The sequence below is a fragment of the Apodemus sylvaticus genome, chromosome 21 (assembly GCF_947179515.1).
Source record: "Apodemus sylvaticus chromosome 21, mApoSyl1.1, whole genome shotgun sequence".
Classification (NCBI taxonomy): Eukaryota; Metazoa; Chordata; class Mammalia; order Rodentia; family Muridae; genus Apodemus; species Apodemus sylvaticus.
The window spans coordinates 18,768,036-18,784,994 of record NC_067492.1 but is presented as its reverse complement, the minus strand read 5'-3'; the positions used below and the strand labels follow the sequence as shown (position 1 = coordinate 18,784,994).

Genomic DNA, 16,959 nt, shown 5'->3' with positions numbered 1-16,959 from the left:
CACTCAAGGGGCTAAGGCAGGAGGATAAGTGTAAGATCAGTATAAGCTACACAGTAAATTCCAGAATGGACAATACAGAAATACCCTGGTCTTAGTTTTTTTTTCTTTCTCTCACGTAGTTCTGGCTATCCTGGAACCCAGAGAGCCTCCTACCTCTGCCTCCCAGGCACTGGGATTAAAGGTGTGTGCTACCACACCCAGCAACACCTATTTTAGGAATTAAAAAAAAAAAAAAAGAAAAGAAACAAAGACAAGCATCATGGCTCTCTTCTGCAATCCTAGTACTAGAAGCAGAGCAAGGAGGATCACTACAAGTTCAGTGCCAGCCAGAGCCACATAAGCCATCTCCAGCCTACTAGTCTCAAAACCAAAACCAAACTTCTTACGGTCAAGGAAACCTATGCTCAAAAATTATGCCCATTGTCCATTATATAGAAAGTGGTGAGATGCCAGAAACTACAACTTGTTCAATTAACACAACATGCCTTTTGTCATTTTTTTTTTTTTTTGGTCAGACAAATAAAAACCTACAGTTAACTGTAGTTCAAGGGTCTATACACATTCACATCATTGAAAACTCTAAAAGCCTCAGATCCATTTCCCAGGGAGCCTCTTCTCTCTCTAGTGGTATATATCTTACCAAACTTAATCTTTCCATATGCTTACATATGTGCATATTCAAGAAAATACATTTATATCATATTTTATGTCTAGTCTTTAATCAAAGGATGAATTTTAAGAAACCAATAACTAGAAGGTCTTCTGCTACAAATACATCTTACTCAATACCTATACTATAATTAGCCGAACTGTTAACACTACACAAGTGAAATGAGTTATACCTCTAAGACTTAATCCTAAAATACCTAATGAGCTAGTATCTCCAAGGCTTATTCCTAAAGGTCGAACTGGCACCGGCAGCATGAGGGACTTAAAATTTAAACCTGTTAAATTTTGGTATTTTCAAACGGACTTTTAGAGGACCTCACAATTTTCAAGACTGTCATGTATGAGTTCCAGTTGCACCATAAGCAGCCAAAGTGATGTTATGACTTCGGACATTTGCTTTAACGGGAGGGGAGGGGTGGAATGGTACCTCGGTCCAGTTTTCACTCGTGTCTCATAAGGCTCTATACGGAGACTTCCGTGTTAGATGTGATGAGAATGAAACCCAGGGCCTTGTACAAATGCTCTACCATTAGGTATGGATGGATGATTAAAACGAGGACCTATTTACTTATTAAACCCTAAAACAAACGGATTTCCTCGCATATTGAAGAGGTGCATCCTGAAGAAATATCCGGTATCAGGTAACTTTAACCGTCAAAACGTGGAAAGCTCTCCTCCCCGCCCCTGCCTGTGATTTCTCCTGTTCCAACATCACCTCCTTTTACCTTGCACAATCTTCAGATTTTTTTTTTCCCTTTTACTGCGAAAATAGGTACAGAGGAGAAACAAATTTTTGCCCAACTACCAAAGCACAAATCCAAACCAAATCCCCGGCTCCATGGCTGTTTCTATTATTTACACCTTTTACACAAGCTGGGTTTTTACGCCTTACTATTCCCTCGGAAGAGTCTCACTAGGTAGCCTCGGTGCGACTCCCACTTCCGAGAATACTCCAACTTCCCCGCGTGGTGGAAATATACGAGTGTGCCACCACGTCAGACTCGCAAGCTTTATTTTAAAGGACTCGTTCCCACTCTGAGAACAGAAGTGGGAGAAGCGCCCACGAGGCCATCTGCGGACCGCAAGCATTTTCCTAATCTCACGCCTACCGAACCTCTCGGGCCTAAAACTGCCTTCGCGGCTCTCGTCAAGGTGCCGGGCAGCTCTCTCCTGTGATCGCTCTCCACTTCCTCCGCAACAGAGAAGCTGTGAGGCCACTTCTTTACCCTGCTGCAAGAAGGATGGCTTCGGTACCGGACGGATGCTGAATTCCTTCAAGGCCTAAGCCACCGACACTGCCAACCCGCCAGCGTCCGCCATTACCCTTCAAGACGGGCCTTCGGGTGCCGCGCGACGGGGAAAAAGGTATCCAGTCCTCGCCTGATAAATATATGTAATTTTTAAATGCTTACATCTTGCTCCTGCAATCTTCTAAGTTATCTAAAATTTATACTTTACAGTACGTTTTCTGTAAAATAGAAGGTTAATTGTAAAAGTAGACTTCAAATGTTTTTGATCGGGCATTTCTGTGGACAGCCCCAGAGGTCGCCGCGCCAACGCGGAGGGGACCTCGCGAGCCCGGAAGCGCCTAGTGGGAACCAAGATGGCGGATGTGGAATCACCTCTGAAGTTGTCAGGAGCGCCTCCGCCACCTGACGGGGTGGGAGGAGGCCACTGCTCCGAAATCTCCACCGAGCTCATTCGCTCTCTCACAGAGCTGCAGGAGCTGGAAGCTGTGTACGAACGACTCTGTGGCGAGGAGGTGAGGAGCTGATCCTCCTTTTTCCTGGAGGATCCCGTGGCAGAAGATATCGCAGGCATCAGTCTCTTTACCGGGGAAAACTAAAAGGCACCTTCCCAAGACGCTTTGGTGTAGTTGGACATCCGGGTACACCTGTCATTTCTACTTAAGCTTATTTGACCTGTTACCTGGACTACTTCCTTGTCTTGCCTCCGTATTGATTTCCCTGACGAGTAAAACTTGAAGTTGTGTATGTATGTATACATACATATGTATATACCAAATCGTTTTGATTTCAGAATAAGAATTGCTTTGACTTGGGAAGTGAAAAGTTATGAAAGTTTCTTCTCGACCCACTTAAAGGAGAAGTTATTTCAAATTAGCTTTAAGTTCTAAGGGTTTCTCTTGGAAGAAATGATTATGTGTGTAATTTTAGTATTTCGGTTAAGTGTAGGAGGTTGGACATTTTCTTATTTTGAGATGGCCTCTGGGTTGCCCATATTGTCTTCAAATTAGCTACCTTCCTAAAGCAGTCTCCCAAGCTACTGGCGTTATAGGCGAGCTCTCAACTTGCTAGAAGTTCGAAAACTCCCTGTTAGGAGTTTGAACTTTTAAGACTAAGACACAGCTGTCTGGTCTCAGACAAGTCATTTCATCTCTTGTACCTTGGATGTGTTGTCAAGTCACAGGTGTGGAAAGGATTCTGATTGCTTTCCACTGATAGCATGCTCTATCTCTTTATACCTTTGCTACCTTTCAATGGCAATCTGGTGCTGTCAGTTTATTTTCCAATGTGGATGGATTCCTTGCTAGTCAGAAGGTGTAAACTCTGACCTAAAAGCATGGCAGCTGTCTTTTCCAGTGAACTTTTTTTTCTTTTTTCCGGCAGGATCTAACTATGTAGCACTACGGGGCCTGCAACTCACTATGTAGATCAGGTTTGCAGAGAACTCAGTAATCTGCCTCTGGCCATCACTCAAAAGTGCTCTCAAAGCACTTTTAGTAGAGGAATAGAGAGTTGTTGCTACCTTTGAATGCTTTCAAATGCTGCTTTGAATGCTTTCAAATGCCCATCAGCACTAGCAGTTCCTGCACAAGTGGTTTAAAGTTGAGTGCTCTTGACTTAACATTCCTAACTTTATATTCATTGAATCAATATAGTGGGGAAATTTTTTGAGATCTTATAAATGTAGTAGTGTTTACTCTGTGTTTGTTTTTAGTGACTGTCTGGAAATTTTCCTCTGCATCCTTCTTAGACTACCTTTATTAAACTATGTAGCTAATACTGTTGAACTGTTTACTGCATACTGTGCTATGTATTTTTATTATCCAGTATTATTTGCACAGAAATGCTAAGGTACATATTGCTCTCCCTACTTCATAGGAAAAAAGAAAGAAATTGAGCTAAATATAATGTGTACCTGTAATCCTAGCATGCAAGAGACTGAGACAATAGGACCTCAAGTTCATGTACTACACAAAAACCCTGTCTCAAAGGTACATAAATTGAGGTAACACAATAAATGGCTTCACTGGCATAGAACTAGAATCACCCCTCTGAATACTAAGTATGCAGAAAGAAGGAATTTAAAAAAAAACAAAAAAACAAAAGACCTAGGGTCTCTTTGTAGATTTCATTTCTTTAACTACTATATTTTATTTTGTTCCTCTTAATTTATGTGTGTGAGGAAGCAAGTGTGTCATAGCACAAGTGTAGAAGTCAGGGACAACTTCGGCATTGATCTCTTCTATCATGTGAATGAATGCTGAGGATCGAATTGTAGTCATCAGACTTGGAGGAAGAGGTCATCCTTTAGCCCTTGTTTTGATTCTGAGACAGGATCTCAATTGGCTACATTGTCAGAACTAGCATTCACTTTCGATCCTCCTGCCTGTCTCCTAGATGTGGGCTAACAAGGCAACATCGCAAGTCTGGATTAGCCACTAAATGTGGAATAACAAGGCAGCATCACACATCTGGATTAGCCACTAAATGTGGGATAACAAGGCAGCATCACACATCTGGATTAGCCACTAAATGTGGGATAACAAGGCAGCATCACACATCTGGATTAGCCACTAAATGTGGGATAACAAGGCAGCATCACACATCTGGATTAGCCACTAAATGTGGGATAACAAGGCAGCATCACACATCTGGATTAGCCACTAAATGTGGGATAACAAGGCAGCATCACACATCTGGATTAGCCACTAAATGTGGGATAACAAGGCAGCATCACACATCTGGATTAGCCACTAAATTTTAGAGCCTCTTTGTTTGGAACACTCCTCAAGTAGTGTTGAATAAGTATTTATTTGTTCTCATTGTATTATTCATCTGCTAGATGGAATAAGATATTCTCAAAATAAACAAGGGTGGGGGGGCACATGCATAATCCTAGCACTTAGGAAGAAAGGAAAGAACAAGAATTCAAGGTCATCCCATGTTTCAGAACAAGTGAGAGATCATCCTGGGTTACATGAGACCTTGTATCAAAACAAGCATGAGAAAGATTACACAGCCAGTTATCTACTCCAACAAACCAAACCAAACCAAAGCAGTATTGAAGTCCAAAGGAGTATAGTGGGAGGGAAAAAGAAATTCACCTTTTAGTTATGTTGAGTTACATAGATTGTATTTGGTATGGGTTTGTTTTTTGTTTTGAGATAGGGTCTCTCTATATATTACTTGCTGTCCTGAATATGTATACAAGCCTGGCTTCAAACACAGATCCAGATGCCTCTTTCTCCCAATGCTGGCATGAAAGATGTATGTTTTTACACCTAGATTAATTTAGAGAACTCTTAAAGTTCTTTCTATCTAGGGGTAGAAATAGAGTTTGATATTTAAACGTGTGCCTCGCTTGTACAAGGTCATGTGTTTAATCCCCTAAAAATGTAGAAAGAAAAGTACTTATATCTATTCTGATGATGTTTGTTTCAGAAAGTGGTGGAGAAAGAATTGGATGCTCTTTTGGAACAGCAAAACACCATTGAAAGTAAGATGGTCACTCTCCACAGGATGGGGTGAGTATGCATCACAGCAAGAGTTGTACATTCCAATGGGGACCAAGACAAAATTAGTTTTTCCTAACCCAATAGGAAGCTAAGGTGGTGTCTTAGTCAAGGTTTCTATTCCTGCACAAAACATCGTGACCAAGAAGCAAGTTGGGGAGGAAAGGGTTTATTCAGCTTACACTTACACATTGCTGTTCATCACCAAAGGAAATCAAGACTGGAACTCACACAGGTTAGGAACTTGGAGCAAGAGCTGATACAGAGGCCATGAAGGAATGCTGCTTACTGGCTTGCTTCCCCTGGCTTGCTTAGCTTGCTTTCTCTTAGAACCTTAGACTACTAGCCCAGGGATGGCACCACCCACAAGGGGACCTCCCTCCTTGATCACTAAATTGAGAAAATGCCTTATAGCTGGATCTCTTGGAGGCATTTCCTCAAGGGAGGCTCCTTTCTCTGTGATAACTCTGTGATAAGCTTTTGTCAAGTGGACACACAAAACCTGCCAGTACAGGTAGGAAGTTTGCGGCAACTTGGAGGCCATCCAGGGCTACAGAGTAAGGCTTGCCTCAAGAAAGGAAAAAAGGATTCTTTGTCCTGACATTGTTGTATGACCTGACAAGCCTTTGAAATGGAAAGGAACAATAACTATAAGCACCTAAGGATATACAGTTTGATAGTTAGCAACTAGTCTTTGAAACTGTGAGTGATGACTCAGATCTACAATCAATCTGGTAGGATTATCAGGAGTTCAAGGCCAGCGTAGGCCTCTTGAGATCCTATCTCAATAGGACTCCAACCAGGCATGGTGCTGCATAGCTGAGGAGGTAGGGACAGGTGCATGTGGGGCTGGAGAGCTAAGAACCTTGTTTGAAATGTAATTGTGGTTGGGCAGTGGGAGTGCACACCTTTAATCCTAGCACTGGGGAAACAGAGGCAGGTGAATCTCTGAGATTGAGGCCAACAAGGACTATAGAGTGAGTTCCAGAACAGCCAGGGCGACACAGAGAAACCCTATCCGGAAAAAAACAAACAAAACAAAAAAACCAAAAAATATATATTAAAAAAAATGCAAATTCTGAAGCCCCCACCCTAAACTTCCGGATTACAGACTTTGTTGTTGAGACTCAGAAAAATGTATTTTAGTAAGTCTTCCAGGTGTTTCTGATTTGCAGTTTAAGTTTAAGAACTACTTATTGCTTTTATCAATTCTGTATTTGCTGAGCATTGTGGTGTATGCCTATAATCTAAGCATTCAGGAAGCTGAAATAGGATCTCAGTTTGAGGTCAGCTTGAAACCTGATTCAAAAGGGTAGAGGGAAACAAGAGACCCTATCTGTATTTTGATACACCTGTAATCCTTAATATTTGGAAAGCACAGATAATAGGATTCAAGGCTATTTTCTGCTTACACGGTCAGTTTGAAGCCATACTGGCCTACAGCAGACCTCATTTCAAAGCAAGCAAAGGCAAAGCGCTGGGGGTGTGGCTCAATGATAGAGCATTTGCCTAGCTCAATTCCCCGAACCCCCTCTCATACATACACACACATACACACACACACACACACACACAGAGAGAGAGAGAGAGAGACAGAGACAGAGACAGAGAGAGACAGAGAATGAGAGAACTGGCAAAATAGAAAAAAGAAGTGAGAGTAGAAGACAGTCTCCACCTAGGGGAGAAACAAAACAAAAACACCTAATTTCCCCTCTTGTTCATGCCTTCTGCCTCTGTGTGCCTTGACAAAAATCTGTCTCTAGTCCCAACCTGCAGTTGATTGAGGGAGATGCAAAGCAACTGGCTGGAATGATCGCCTTTACCTGCAACCTAGCTGAAAATGTGTCCAGCAAAGTCCGTCAGCTTGACCTGGCCAAGGTAATCCCACTGAGCTTTGGATGTTTGAGCTCATAGAAGGGAGGGAAGTAGTTATGCTAGACTCCAGATAAGGACCATGCAGTAAAATGCAATACAAAATACTGGAACCAGATAAAGATACCACAGGAAAACTCCAGGCCTATAGCTTTTATGCGTATAAAAATAAAAATTCTCAATTAATACTAAAATCAAATCGAGCAACATATAAGGATTATAGACCACAACCAGCAGAAATGCAAAGCTGGTTTAATGTCTGATTCACATACTTGTTGATTCAATTATAAGGTTAACAAAATAAATATGCATTATCCCCATTCATGCTTCTATTAAAATCAAGTAACCACGTTAATTAAATCATGGTATCTACTAGTGTCTGGATTAACATCTATAACAGTTTCATAAATGGTTATGATTAATTTGTCAGTTACAGCTAAAAAGAACTGACAGTTAACTATGTTCCACTCCTAAATCTATATGTTCTGAAGAGCATTTTGAAGGAATAGAGCATTGTCTTTAAACACAAGCATTTTTGTAGAACCGCCTGTATCAGGCCATTCAGAGAGCTGATGACATCTTGGACCTGAAGTTCTGCATGGACGGAGTTCAGACTGCCTTGAGGAATGAAGATTACGAGCAGGCTGCAGCCCACATTCATCGTTACTTGTGCCTGGACAAGTCGGTCATTGAGCTCAGCCGACAAGGCAAAGAAGGTCAGTATCCCAGACTGTTGATTCTGGTTTGGATGAAGCATCTGGGATTTGAACTAAGCAAACTCAATTAAGAAAAGTTTGTGTTGCCAGGAGTGGTGGCTCCAGTCTGTTTTGAAAGGCTGAGGCAGGGGATCCAATGAGTTCAAAGCCAGCCTGGGCTACAGAGTGAGAAGCATATCTCCAAAAGCACCAAAAGCAAACAACAGAGAACATTTAGAAAGATATCCTAGTTTCTGCTTTTGCCAACTTGACATAAACTAGATTTACCTGGGAAAAACTTCAATGAAGAAAATGCCTACGTTAGATTGTCTAGGTGAGTCTGTAGGGCATTTGCTTAATTAATGATTAAAGTAGAAGGATCTACCTCACAACGTATGGTGTCACATTCAGGCCAGTGATCCTTAGGACCAAGTCAGTAAGCAGCATTTATCTAGCGCTTCTGCTTCTTGCCTCCGGATTCCTGTCCTGAGATCCTGTCTTGTCTTACTGAATGATGGACTATAAGCCAGAGAACCACCACCCACAACCCAAGTCAGTTTTGATAATGGTGTTTATGATAGCAAAGAAACTCCAAGACAGTGCAAAAGGAAACTGATCTTGTATCTTCTAATTCTCTGCCTCTTAGATTATTTACAATTAACCTATTGCTTGCTTATAGAATTAAATTCTTGGGTTAGGAAAAATAGCATAGATGATAAAGTGCTTGCCTTACTGGTATGAAGACCTACATATGATCCCCAGAACCTATGTAAAAATGACAGGCATTGTGACAAATGCTTGTAATTCTATGCTGGGGAGACAGAGAGCTTCTCTCCCTTTGTTTATTACATTCTTTTTTCCTGGAATGTGTGTTCTTTCTACTCAACTACCATTGTACTGTCCAGTTTATCTAGGAAGTTTAATAATCTCATGCAGAAATTTGATTTTAGGCTCTTTCTTATGACTTTTACCATAAATTGAATTGTATTACGTGTATTAGAACATAGACACACTTCTTTTTATATGATTGTAACTTTCCATAGCAGTACAATCATGGTAGAGTCATCTTCTATCCATCCACATTGCTAGCCCAGTATCTTATACACAGTAGGTATTTAAACATATTTGCCAAGTTAATGGTGGTATACAAAGTGGCATGGGTCTGACATAGCACCATTTTGTTTTGTTTTGTTTTTTGGATTTGGCTTTTTCAAGACAGGGTTTCTCTGTATAGCCCTGGCTGTCCTGGAACTCACTCTGTAGACCAGGTTGGCCTTGAACTCAGAAATCTGCCTGCTTCTACCTCACAGAGTGCTGGGATTACAGGCATGTGCCACTACCGCCTGGCATAGCACCATCTTTATGTTGATTTTCGTTTTATCGCCATTGAGCAGGAAGCATGATTGATGCCAACCTGAAATTACTACAGGAAGCTGAGCAACGTCTTAAAGCCATAGTAGCAGAGAAGTTTGCTGTCGCTACCAAAGAAGGTGATTTGCCCCAGGTGGAGCGATTCTTCAAGATCTTCCCACTGCTGGGTTTACATGAGGATGGACTGAGCAAGTTTTCGGAATACCTGTGCAAACAGGTATGGGCAATGTATCAGTCAGGGTTTTCTAGAGTCATAGGGGCATTTATTGGAATGACTTACAGGCTGCATTCCAGCTTGTCCAACAGTGGCTAGCTGTGCTCGGAAAGTTCAAGCACCTAGTAGTTGCTCGGTCCACAAGGCTGGGTTTCTTAGCCAATCATCTCTATATGCCGGAGTCCGAAAGCATAGGCTTCAGTGCTAGTGGAGGAATTCTTTTTTTTTGTATAAATCAAAGGTGAGTGTCTTTCTACCTCAAAGGTCTGTACTATAAATAGATTCACCCTCTTTAAACCAAGCAGAAAATCTGGCACGTGTGCCGTCCACTTCTGAGTTGTAGTTCATTCCAGATGTAGTCAAGTTGACAATAGCCATCACAGGCAGGAATTATTTAGTAGGAAGATGGTATGGTTCTTTGCCTACATCGGAAAAATCAAGTAGTTTGTTTTCTAATTCTTCGTATATAGTGCTAGAGAAGAACCTAGGACCTCATGCACCCGCTGCAAATCCTCTATCACTGAGCCATGTCCTCAGCCCTCACTAGCCTTGCTGTAACTCACAAATCCTTAAGCCTGAGAGTCTCCTGCTGCAGCATTGCAAGTGTCTGGGTTTGTGGTCATCAGCAGGCCAGGCTGTTTGTAGCCATCAGTAACAGGTGATAAGTCCTGTTTTGTCCTTTGAGGCAGGACTGAGCTTTGTGACCCTGGTTGGCTGGGAATTTGCTGGGTAGACCAGGCTAGCCTTGAGATTTTAATAGAGTCCTCCTGCCTCTGCCTCTCTAGAGGTACAGGAATTGACAAATTCTGCTTCTGTTGATAATTGATTCTGCATTTACTATAACCTGGAAGAATTAATGCATATATTCATTCAGGTTCCTTGACCTACTTGAGCAACCACAAGAGATGTTCCTCTGTGTTGCCTCCAACTTCCAGCCACCAAGGGAAATGTGGTGGAAGAAAAGCTGATAGGAAGCTGTTGGTCTGAAAACTATCTGTACATTTTCTCTGCTTTCAGGTGGCCAGTAAGGCTGAGGAGAATCTGCTCTTGGTGCTGGGGTCAGACATGAGTGATCGAAGAGCTGCAGTCATCTTCGCAGATACTCTCACTCTCTTGTTTGAAGGTGAGCCTCATTCTCTACTCTAGAGAGACCAGAGACATTTTCTTCTGACAACTGCATCCTAGCCTTTCCCTCCACTTAGGTGTGTTTCATCCAATCTGTAGTTTCTATGTGTTGATTCATAGAATAATCAATTTCCAGATTAGTATCTGATTAACAAGGTTGGTGTCTCTGCAGTAATTTCAACCTCCATAGATCTCAAGACCCTAAAAAAAAAAAATAAATTTAATCTAAAATATGTTACAAGGAAGGTGATCTACTTCAGTGATCCCGCTAGAGAAAACAGCTTCACTATGACTTTTCAAGTGCCTTTTACTATACCATCACTGTTTATAGGGAACAAATCTTCATGACAACATCTAGCATCAACTAGAACTGTCCCTTTCAGATAGTGAACTAAACTCCTGAACCTAGGTTAATCTTTGGGGGAAAGGAATTTATTTTAAGGGAAAAAAAAAAAAACATGTGAAGTCCAACTCTCACTTCCTTCCTTCTAGGGATCGCCCGAATTGTGGAAACCCACCAACCCATAGTGGAGACTTACTATGGACCAGGGCGACTCTTTACCCTGATCAAATATCTTCAAGTAGAATGTGACACACAGGTGGAGAAGGTGGTAAACAAGTTCATCAAGCAAAGGGACTACCACCAGCAGGTGAGCCGGGGACAACAGCTGTGGTCAGGGCACTCGGTAGAATACATTAGAAGACATGAAGATGCGTGAAAGAACAAACAGACGGACAGATGGACTGCCTAGAGGGGAAGAATAGATGCTGAAGGTGTAGCCCTCACTTTGCCTGTTACTTAGTACCTTAACACAACAGAAACAAGACCAAATTCTCTGTCATTGAATGTTCAACAGTGCCCTCTGGTGATGCAAAACCTACTTTTCTCTCCTAGGATGCTATTGTGTATTGAGTATTAATAATTTGTTTTTCGTTTCACTTGAGTTCTTATGGCTGTTTCTCAGCACTATTTTTCCATTCCCATAAGCTCAGGAAATAAAAGTAGCGCACCAAAATAGGAATGGCCAGCTGAGTGGTGCATAACTATAATCCCAGCCATGGGGAGGATGCAGCAATGGGATCACCATTATTTTGAAGTCGGCCTGGACTGCATAAGGAGATCCAGGCCGGCCTGAGTTACATAGTTACTGTCTATTGGCTCAAATCTATAAGCAGAACAGCAGACCATGAGCCCAGACAGCAGTCCATGAGAATGTCATAGTGTTATTTTTCCTTAAGATCTACTGTTTTTTATTTTCTCTGTAAGAAAATAGTTGTATATGTGCAGTATGCGCATGCTCAGTGCATGGAGGCCAGAAAAGGACACTGGGCTGGGTGGTGGTGGCGCACACCTGTAATCCCAGCACTCTGGGAGGCAGAGGCAGGCAGATTTCTGAGTTCGAGGCCAGCCTGGTCCACGGAGTGAGTTCCAGGACAGCCAGGGCTATACAGAGAAACCCTGTCTCAAAAAAACCAAATCCAGAAAAAAGGAAAAAGAAAAGGGCTCTGGGTCCCTGGGAATTAGAGGAACAGATGGTTGTTTGCTACCACATGGGTTCTGAGAACCAAATTCCACTCCTCTGCAAGAGCAGCAAATGCTCTTAACCACTAAGATGTCTCACCAGTCCTACCATTACTTTTACATGTAATAACAGTGGCTGGAGAGGTAGCTTAGCAGTTAAGAGAAGTTAACAGTTAAGAATCTTAGCAGTTAAGATTTGCTTCTCTTCTAGAAGAACTGAGTTTGATTCCAAGCACTCCCATGGCAGCTAACAACCATCTGTGACTCAAATTCCAGAGTGTTGGAAGCCCTCCTTGGCCTTCACAGGCTGTGCACACATGATATACATATATACATGCAGGCAAACATCCATACATAAAGATAAATAAATGTATAACAGAAATGAGAGCAACAACCTGAGCCAAAGGCAACTCTTGCTTGAAAGAGAAGTAAGCCTAGTTAACAGCCTGCAGCTTACTAGCCATTGTAGACTAGAATGGCCAGTGGGAGGCAGAGATGCTATTTTGATTTCTGGATTTTTTTTTTCAGTTCCGGCTTGTCCAGAGTAACTTGATGAGAAATTCTACAACAGAGAAAATTGAACCAAGGTAATAATAATCCTTCAGCCTGTAAGAATTTCAGTTGTTAGTTACATCTAGTTTAGAGACTACTTTGTTAATGTAGGGGGTTTTTGGTTTGGGGTTTTTTTTAGTTGATTGGTTTGGTTTTGGTTTTGGACAACATCTTTTTATGTGCTGTCCTTGAACTCTCTGCGTATATCCTTCGTGTGTGTGTGTGTGTGTGTGTGTGTGTGTGTGTGTGTGCGCGCGCACGCGCGTGTGTTTGGTTTTGGTTTTGGTTTTGGGTTTTTTTTTTTTTTTGGAGGGGGGGTGGTTCAAGACAGGGTTTCTCTGTGTAGCCCTGGCTGTCCTGGAACTCACTCTGTAGACCAGGCTGACCTTGAACTCAGAAATCCGCCTGCCTCTGCCTCCCAAGTGCTGGGATCAAAGACCTGTGCCACCATGCATGGAGTAATTTTATTTTTAAAATATAGTACAGATAAGTTGTTGATCACTCTGTAGCCCAGGCTAACAATCCTCCTGTTTCAGTCTTCCAAGTACTGGCGTGAGCCACAAATTTCCAACTCTATCAATTTCTCCTAATAGAAGACATTGTATAAAAATATCTCTAGTCAATAAGGAATAATAGATCACTGGCTGACGATATCTCAGTTGGTAAGAATCTTACCTAATACACACAAGTACCCTACACCCTAATGCATGCCATAAAAGCAGACATGATGGTTCATGCCTATAGTACTGATACCATAGAGGGCAAAGGCAGGAAGATCAGATGTTCAAGGTCATAATCATTTACCTCGTGAATTCAAGGCTAGTGTGTACTACGTGAGACCCTATTTCAATAACAAAATTAGGGCTAGGAGATAGCGCAGGGGTTAAGAGCATCTACTGCTCTTTCAGTGGATCCAGGTTTGGTTCTCAGCACCCAGATTGGGTGGCTCCCAATCAGATTTAATTCCAGCTTAAAATAGTCATCTGGAGAGTCATCAGCAAAGAGCATAAACTATTCTTCCATATGGCAGCTTATACAACCATCTGTAGCTCTAGTTACAGAGGTTCAGTGCCTTCTGGCCTCTACTGGTAGTGTGAATTTTGTTCGGTAGACATATATGTGAACAAAGCACCCATACATGTAAAATAAAATGAGAGAATTTTTTTTAAAGATTTATTTATTTTATGTATGTGAGTACACTGTAGCTGTCTTCACACACACCAGAAGAGGGCATCGGATCCCATTACAGATGGCTGTGAGCCACCATGTGGTTGCTGGGATTTGAACTCAGGACCTCTGGAAGAGCAGTTGGTGCTCTTAACCAATGAGCCATTCTTCCAGTCCCGAAAGAAATTTTTAAGCATTTTTAATTTAAAAAAGAAAAATTTCACTATGAACATATTATGTATCAGATGATAGCAAGGTGATTAAAACCATACATAATTCCTTTCTTGTAGCACTGAATTAAGGTGATAGTAATTGTCCTCTTCTGTTACTGTGATAAACACCAATGTGCCAAAATCATCTTGGGATGGGAGATTATTTGGCTTACATGTTGCAATCACAGTCCATCATTGAGGGAAGCCAACACAAAACTCAAGCAGGCTGGAACTGAAGCAGAGACTATGGATTGCTGCTTATTGGTATATTCTTCATGCCTTGCCAGATTTTCTTTATTATACATCCCAGGACCACATCCAAGGGATAGCACTACTTGCCCAGGATGCTTGGTTCTCCCACACTAGTCATTAATCACGGAAAAGGCTGAGCTGTAGACGTGGCTCAGTGGTTGAGAGTGTTGACTACTATTCCAGAGGTCCTGAGTTCAAATCCCAGCTTCCACATGGGGGCTCACAGCATCTGTAATGGGAGCCAATGCCCTCTTCTGATATGTTTGAAGACAGTGACAGTGTACTCACATGCAATAAATAAATAACACTTAAAAAAGAAAAGAAAATGCCTCAGACTTACCTATAGGCCAATTTTTTGTTTCTTTGTTTTTGTTTTTGTTTTTTCAAAACAGAGTTTCTCTGTGTAGCCCCGGCTGTCCTGGAACTCATTTTATAGACCAGGCTGGCCTTGAACTCAGAAATCCGCCTGCCTCTGCCTCCCAAGTGCTGGGATCAAAGGCGTGCTCCACTACCACCCAGCGCCTATAGGCCAATGTTATGAAAGTATTTTCTCATTTGTGGTTTCTTCTTCCCAGACCTTAGCTCTGGTTAAGTTGTCAGAAAAGCTCACCAGCATAGTTATGGTAGTTGATACATTTATAGTGTTTATTGTATGCCTAGCATTGTTATAAGCACTTAACAAATATTAAACCACTTCGAGGAATGTTAACCTCTACACTACTGGCATTTTGGTTAGATAGCTTTTTTCCCCCAGGAACTATCCTGTATACTGTGAAATGAATATCAGTATTCCTGTCTATCCACTATAGTTCCCTGGGAGAGCAAAGTCAGATGTAAATCACTATAACTATTTTCAGAAGAACAAACTAAAGCCTAGAAATGCTAAGTTTGATCAAGATGATAAATCTAGAAAATGGCAGAGCCAGAACTAGCGTCCAAGCAGGTTAGTTCTGAATACATGCTGAACCATGAGGCATGTCTGACTTACAGGTATGAGAGGATGTGTGGTGGGGTATAAGCAAATGTGGGCAAGGCTCAGGATTCTTCTGAGGGTAAGTGGCCATAGGCCTGAGACTGAAGAGTGAGTTGGAGTATAAGAAAGAGTGTCCCAGACAGCGTAAGGAAAGTATGTCCTGTATACTGCAGAGAGCCTGAAATAACAGGATATGAGGAGGCATAACGGAGTTATTCTCAGGTGGGGATCAGTAACTGTGGATACGTCATGAGCAGACGTGTGGCCGGTTCCCTTCAGAGAGTAAAGGGAGATTCTATATGTAATGTGAGCTGAGTTTCAGCTTGGTTCCTGTTCACAGGGATGTCAGTGCTTCTAGCACAGTTCCTCACAGTTCATTGAATGGCTTGTTCATTCTCCCATTCAGTTGTCTTAGTAGTCCCATTAAGAGTCATTTGTGAAAAAAAAAAATCAATTGCGCAGGAGTACCTGTATGAGTTTGAGACCAGCCTGGTGTATGGAGTGAAATCTAGGCCAGCTACATAAAGAGACCCTCTCTTTTAAAGAGCTGACCACACACCTTAAATCCCAGCACTTGGGAATGAGAGGCAGGCAGATCACTGTGAGTTCAAGCCAGGCCAGCCTGATCTACAAATCAAGTCCAGAACTGCAGGCTCTGTTATACAGATAAACCCTGTCTGGGGATGGGAAGAGCCCGGTGGTGATGGTGCATGCCTTTAATTCCAACACTCAGGAGGCAGAGGCAGGTGGATTTCTGAGTTCCAGGCCATCCTGTTCTATAGAGCTAAGTCCAGCATAGCTATAGCTACATAGTAAACCTTGTCTTGGAAAAAAAATCAGTTGATTTCCTGGACTCTCTGTTCTATCCCATTTGTACCTGTATCTTTACACTAGTAATACATAGTCTGTACTAGGAAAGCTTTGGGGTGTGTGCATGTGCAGGCTGTGTGTATGTGTATTTGTGTGAGTCCCCAGGCCAGAGGATGACTTTGAGTATTCTATTCCGTCAGTCTCCCCTTCTTTTACTCCACCTCACTCAAGACCATAGGCTTGAAGCTTGCTGTTTCAGGTAAGCTGGCTGGCTAGTGAGCTCCCAGGACCCACCCCTCACCACCACCACCACTCTCTCGTGATGCTAGAATTACAGGCACATGTGGCCATGCTGCGGGCTTGGTTGGTTGGTTTGGTTGGTTTGGCTTGGTTTTCGTCTTCTGGAGACAGGTTGTCTCTGTGTAACCCTATAGACAAGGCTGGTCTTGATGTCACAGAGATCCACCTGCCTCTGCCTCCCAAATGCTGAGGATTAAAGGATGTGCACCACCACCGCCCAGCCTTTTTTTTTTTTTTTTTTTTTTTTTTTGTCTAACATGGGTGCTGGAAATTCCAGCTCAGGCCTTCATTTTGTGCAGCAAGCACTCTTAGACAAGGAGCCATCTCCCTGCCCTGTAGGAAGTTGTAAAATCAGCAAGTTTAAGTCCTCCAATTGTTTTGTCTGTTCACTGAGGTAGATGTAGACGGCATAGTTTAATGGTGTGTCCTAAATCTCATGGCTCAATTAGAGATTAGAGAAGTATAT

General features: G+C 42.2%; 2 protein-coding genes across 4 annotated transcripts in view; one reads left to right on the top strand and one right to left on the bottom strand.

The window, feature by feature from the left end:
• Window positions 1–2,026, bottom strand: part of Sf3b3 (splicing factor 3b subunit 3) — a 36,537-nt gene extending 34,511 nt beyond the window's left edge. Inside the window, exon 1 of one of the 3 annotated variants that reach the window (XM_052166170.1) lies at window positions 1,779–2,026. The gene's annotated coding sequence lies outside the window, so the exon portion shown is untranslated. The remainder of the gene's footprint in view (window positions 1–1,778) is intronic. The other 2 variants (XM_052166171.1, XM_052166169.1) reach the window with 2 other exon arrangements.
• A 213-nt stretch (window positions 2,027–2,239) lies between these two features.
• Window positions 2,240–16,959, top strand: part of Cog4 (component of oligomeric golgi complex 4) — a 34,653-nt gene continuing 19,933 nt past the window's right edge. The window contains exons 1-8 of the mRNA XM_052166099.1: window positions 2,240–2,431; window positions 5,358–5,440; window positions 7,192–7,306; window positions 7,842–8,016; window positions 9,390–9,583; window positions 10,598–10,703; window positions 11,198–11,355; window positions 12,756–12,814. Of these exons, the coding sequence (XP_052022059.1) occupies window positions 2,273–2,431; window positions 5,358–5,440; window positions 7,192–7,306; window positions 7,842–8,016; window positions 9,390–9,583; window positions 10,598–10,703; window positions 11,198–11,355; window positions 12,756–12,814 (1,049 nt within the window). The 5' untranslated portion in view covers window positions 2,240–2,272. The remainder of the gene's footprint in view (window positions 2,432–5,357; window positions 5,441–7,191; window positions 7,307–7,841; window positions 8,017–9,389; window positions 9,584–10,597; window positions 10,704–11,197; window positions 11,356–12,755; window positions 12,815–16,959) is intronic.